The 6,000-nt window shown below is 43.2% G+C and overlaps 1 protein-coding gene across 1 annotated transcript in view; it reads left to right on the top strand.

The window, feature by feature from the left end:
- RHOJ (ras homolog family member J) overlaps window positions 1–5,766 on the top strand; it is an 86,091-nt gene extending 80,325 nt beyond the window's left edge. Inside the window, exon 5 of the mRNA XM_019451598.2 lies at window positions 3,586–5,766. Within this exon, the coding sequence (XP_019307143.1) occupies window positions 3,586–3,732 (147 nt within the window). The 3' untranslated portion in view covers window positions 3,733–5,766. The remainder of the gene's footprint in view (window positions 1–3,585) is intronic.
- Window positions 5,767–6,000: the final 234 nt, after the last annotated feature.

Below are 6,000 nucleotides of genomic sequence, written 5' to 3' on the forward strand. Positions count from 1 at the left end.
TTGTCTGTTGGTTTGTTTAATTTCTTCTTGTCGGACTCTTGTATGTTCTGTGCACGTCTGATAAATTTCCCAGCCTTGGGATGATAAATTTGAGCTATTATAAAGCTATTAGGAAAGTGTTCTCTCAGTTTACATTCCTCAATCTCTATTTTTTTTCTGGAAAATAAATCGTTTTGGCAAAGCACATCACAGATAACATGTGGATCTAAACAAGGATCCACAAATCCTGCGTTCTTACAGATTGTTCTAAATATTTGGCTGTGTAGGTCACTTTGTTCCAAGGGGTAGATGAAACTGTAAGGAAAGTCATGCTTCTTTGGGACAGTTTTGCATTTCACATTGTTGAGGTCATAAATGAGGTGGTTTCTTTTTAGCCATTTCTCTAACATGGCTGTACCTTCTTCTGCGAATTCTTCTCTCTGACCCTCAGACCACTGATACATGGTTAACAAAATACTCACCTCTTTTTTCTTTAAGTTTATTCATTTATTTGAGAGAGAGAGACACCGTGAGCCGGGGAGGAGCAGAGAGAGAGGAGAGAGAATCCCAAGCAAACTCTGTGCTGCCACCGCGGAACCGGACATGGGGCTCAAACCCACGAAACTATGAGATCATGACCTGAACTGAAACCAAGAGTCGGATGCTTAACCTACTGAGCCACCCAGGCGCCCCACGAAACACTCACCTCTTAACTTGAGTTCTGTTTCTCACACATTCTTCCCAAATCACACCCTGTTTGCTACTTTTCCTGGGACTATCAGTCCAAAACCATGTTGTATTAACACGGCTACCCAATAATGTCTTGATCTACTGTTTCACTATCTTCCGAAATATCTGAACTAGGACAGACAAGTGTGGGCTCTTCCTCCACCTTCAAAAGACAAGCCCTGCCATGCTGTCAGCTGCACTCTGGGAGGTGAAGGAGGGGGATCGAATGCCCCTGCCCATCTTGCAGGATCAGAGGGCCCAGAACCCCATGTGTGAGCTGAGCCCAGGTCTCCCATGATTTCCAGGATCAAGTGAGGCTCGTGATCTTAGCAGGGAGGTATTCCAGGTAGAACGGCCCCACAGCACGCTCTGTATATTTTTTCAGGATGACAGAGAAGGACTAGCACGTTGCAAGCAGCCATTCAGTTGACATCTTCACTAGAGTGAGGTGCATTTCACATGTTCATATCAAGCACTGGCCACAATCCCAAAATGTAACAGATATTTCATGACATTATTAAGAAAATGTTCTCTACTTTTCATCCCTCTTTTGCATCCAACTGGTTTTAATGATTCCAAAAGCCATTCTTTAATCCAAAGGGCAAACCTTAAAATGAACCCACAAAATAGGTTTTGAATAGCCAACATCTTTTCTTTGGGTATTTTCCTTTAGCTCATACAGTATCTATTCTTTATAGGGGGAAAAAAGTGCATTATATCCGGACACAGCCAGAAAAACTTTACTTCATGCGTGGTTTTCATGTATGTGGGCTAATCGTCGACTTGAGCAACTTCCTGCAGAGTTGAGGGATAAGGATGATCATCGAGGAACAAAGAAAAGAACACACACCAAGAGACCCAGATTCTAGTCCAGTTCTTCCACTTTCTGGCTGGGTGCCCTTAAACAGTTCATTTTACCTTCTGGGGCTGTTCCCACTCTATCCTAAGCTAAACCACAAATTCCTTTATTCCACAAGTTGCAAGATGACTGGTCGCTGACAAAGAAATCCCACATTCCTGCCTTGGTTGGCCCACAGAGCATTTTTTTAAGTTGGTAATTATTAACTAAAAATCCAAAAGTCCAACTCATCTTGGGGCACCTGGGTGGTTCCGTCGGTTAAGCATGCAACTTCGACTCAGGTCACGAACTCACTCTCGTGGGTTCAAGCCCCACGTCGGGCTCTGTGCTGACAGCTCAGAGCCTGGAGCCTGCTTCGGATTCTGTGTCTCCCTCCCCTCTCTGCCCTTCCCCTGCTCGCACTCTGTCTCTCTCAAAAATAAAGATTAAAAAGAATTTTTTTTCAAAAGTCCATCTCATCTTGAAAAATACAAAGATGGGCACCAGTGAGTGAACCGTGGCAACAGTGGTCTAAAACTGAGTAAGACTGCCAGCTCTAGAGGGGGTGTGTGCTTCACAGCTCACTGCATTCCTTACCTCTCCCTATGGTCTGGCACCAGCCCTGCCTTCCTTATTAACATAAGCTACTGGAATAGGCATGTAATTTTGCTATCCTGATTTAGTCACGTATCTGCTATGGTTTCCAGGGGCTCACCATCATCCGACTATCCTCTTCCGCATCTGCTTTAATTCTTCAGTTTTTCTCTTTTTTTTTTTAAGTTTATTTATTTTGAGAGACAGAGACAGCAGGCAGGAGAGGGGCAGAGAGGAAGAGGGAGAGAGAGAATCCCAAGCAGTTCTCCGCACTCAGCACGGAGCCCCATCTGGGGAGATCACGACCTGAGCCGATATCAGGAGTTGGACATTTAACCAACCGAGCCAAGCAGGCCTCCCTCTGGCTTGCTATTTTTTAAATAAGAAGCTATAGTTCTGGACTGAATTTCTATATTTCTCAAAGAGATTTTGTGATTGCCAAATACACCACAGTATGAAATCATCAACAGCTTCGAAATAAAGCCCTAAGCAAGAACAAAATATTTAATCACTTAAATACACATAGAATGTATACCAACTAGGAGGGTGTCTTTGTCAGTAAATGTATTTTATGATTTTTATTTGTACATGTTTTGGGTTTTTCAGCTCCTTAAAGTATGCCTTTAAAGTATGTTAAACCTGGGGCTCCTGGGTGGCTCAGTCGGTTGAGCGTCCGACTTCAGCTTAGGTCGTGATCTCATGGTTTGTGGGTTCGAGCCACGTGTCAGACTCTGTGCTCACAGCTCAGAGCCTGGAGCCTGCTTCGGATTCTGTGTTCCCCTCTCTGTCTGGCCCTCCCCGGCTTGTGTTCTGTCTGTCTCTCTCAAAAATAAATAAAAATTTTAAAAATGAGTATGTTAAAACCAAATAATAATAATATCAATTGGATATTACTTTGCTGAGAGAGACCTCATCGGCAGTGCGTGTTACTGGAGAATGACCTAGCAAACCTCATCCCCCACTCTTCCTATGTGCTTTACCAACCAAGCTGACACTGCCTTCTCACATACAGAAGGAGATACATTTCACTTGTACCAGATTTACACATTCTGCATGCATACGAAAGGGTGCTAAAAACAACATCATGTAGCCCTGTTGTTCACAAAGTATATTTAAACCATATCACTGGCTTTGAATCCTCTCTCAATTTGTACATTTGTCGTATTCTTACATTCAGGATGAGTGGTTACGGATCACTTTCAGAACTTGCTGCTTACCAAAGGCAATCCATGGCCATTTATTGCTAATACCAGAAAGTAAAAAATACAAAAATTAGAATAGCCGATGCAAATGGAAATGTAAAAGAGAAAAAAAAAAAAATCCAACCCAACCCCCGGCCGTCTGTGGGACCAGGAGCGGTAGCACTTGGCAGGGCAGGGGGCTGAAACCACTCTGCTGTTCTCTCTCCTTTCCCCCTCATGCGTTTCTCTCTTTTTGTGTTTAAGATCGGAGCGCAGTGCTACCTGGAGTGCTCGGCCCTAACTCAGAAAGGTCTCAAAGCAGTTTTTGATGAAGCAATCCTCACCATTTTCCACCCCAAGAAAAAGAAGAAACGCTGCTGCGAGTGTCACAGCTGCTGTTCAGTTCTCTGAGGCTGCTGGGGACCTGCCCCACCCGCATCCAAGGGTGAGACCAAGCTCAAACCACGAAGGAGGGCACGACCAGAGAGGAAGTCCCTTCGCAAGCACGAAGGCTTGCCCTTGCACGCCAGGAACACACCCCCCCCCCCCCACTCCGGCCCTCCAGGAGCACAGCAGCACACTCGTCAGCCACCTGCCCGTCCTCTTTACCAGCCAGAAGCATCCAAATCTCCAAATCGGAGAATGCGGAGCCCGGATTTCAGCCAGTGCCACTGCTGACCATGCTGAAAACAAAGGCAAAGACCATGTTGCATTTTGCATCCCCCTCACCCCCACCCATGAACGTGAAGCTGATGGAAAATCATCACCAAAAAAAAAAAAAAAAAAAAAAAAAAGGAACTTGGTTCCTATATTAGTGGCCTTACCCGGTGTCTTCTACAAAACACGGGAATACCATACTAACCCTTCCTCCTGAATCTGTTGTTCCCCCTTTGTGTCTTGCATTTATTTGTATTGTTCTAAGAAATTTACTAATATACCAATTTACTCAGGCCTTACAAATCCATACCAAGTTAGCCTAAAGACAATGTATTTTATATGCATTTCCATATTCAGCCTGTTTCTACCAAAGCTATTAGAACCAATATGTACCTCTGAATGCCTGCCTGACTGTAAGAAGAAAACAAGAAAATGTTTAAACTTTTGGAAATTTACAAAGCCAAGATTTTTGAACCCGGTTGAATTGTTGTGGGTCCACATTTTTGCCAAAGATTCACCCTGGAAATGCTTTTGCTGATGGGTAGCGTTATTTTTTTTCCATATTTATATTGTGGCAAGCTACAAATGAACTGTGTTTAAGAAAGTAGTTTCTCTGCTTTTCAATCAAACTGACCGGGGGGGAATATACAGACCTTTTAAAAGTCTTTTAAAATATTCTTTATTCAGCAAAGTGAACTTTCCTGCTCCCTCCCTTCCCCATGGCAGACCTGTTTCCTCCCTTGAATTCACACTTACTCCCATGCCCAATGATAACCTGATCTAAAAGAAAGACCTGGCCACAGGGCATGAAAAAGCGATTGTTTAAAAGTCTCCAAAGGTTAAGCAAAGTGCCTCAATTTTTTCACTTGCATCAACCCAAAGTGCTTCTCAGCTTACCCCATGCACGCTCCCAGTTCTATTTAAATGACATTTTCCAAGTACAGCTGGTACTAAAATATTGCCTCTCCCTATTTCCTACACTCATTATCCCAAATGTATATTTAGGGGATGGATCTGTGTATACTCAGCTCTGGATCTGTTTATCCCCTGCTTCCAAAATGATGTGCTCTGTAGAACAGGAATTTCGGTCTTGGGAAGTAAAAGCCCCCAGAAAGTAATGATGTGCCCTTTCTATATGCCTCTTCCAAACATCCTGGGATTCTTGTTTCACAGAGTGAGTTTTTTCCTAGCTTTTAATTAGAGACTATAAAGTCTCCTAATTAGTCTTATTTGCTTACAATTACCCTGGAAACACCCAGGTAGGCACTTTACTTTTTATTTCAATTGCATAAGCCGAGTGCCTCTTTGCAACATCAAATGACACCAATTTCAGCAGAAGAATCTCTGCATTCACACTCCTTCTGTTGGAAAAATCCAGTCTTTCTAGTCCCTTCTGCTCTTGGAGGAAGCACATAAAAAAGAAGCATATGATGTAGGTCTTTTCTGTTAGGACTTTCCATGACACCCCCTCAGTTGTTTAGGTTTTGTTTGTTTGTTTGTTTAGAATTTCTGAAATGTGTTTCCCTTCTTCCACATTGCAAGTTCTATTTCCCTTCCCTCCCATCTAGTTGTTAAACGTTTTCTTAAACACACACACACACACACACCCCAAACTGAAAGAAAACGGGAGTTTTGTAAGTCAAAGCTTGACAGAGAAGACAAGGACTTTCTGCCTCTGTAAATGAAAACCAACTGTGCATAAACTATAACCCTGCAGAGGTTATGGATTCATTCTTTACAAACAACAATGAGCATTTAGTCCTGTAATAAATGAAGTGCTGTTAGCCACTTTTGTTGCATGATTGCATAGTTACATCTTGCTAAGGGGCCACTCCTCACTTCTCCTTGATGTGGATGAAAAATCCAATGCTGTATATTTGCTCCACCAAGGAGGATTTTCCAGATGTGTGCATTCAACAGGCAAATGGTTGCCCAAGCCATCGTCTCCCTACTGGAACACAGAGATTAACTTGTCCACAGTGGGAAGATCATTCTCTCCTCTAGAACCAGAACCCGGAGAGA

The sequence above is a fragment of the Panthera pardus genome, unplaced genomic scaffold (assembly GCF_024362965.1).
Source record: "Panthera pardus isolate Hobbes unplaced genomic scaffold, ASM2436296v1 HiC_scaffold_24, whole genome shotgun sequence".
NCBI lineage: Eukaryota > Metazoa > Chordata > Mammalia > Carnivora > Felidae > Panthera > Panthera pardus.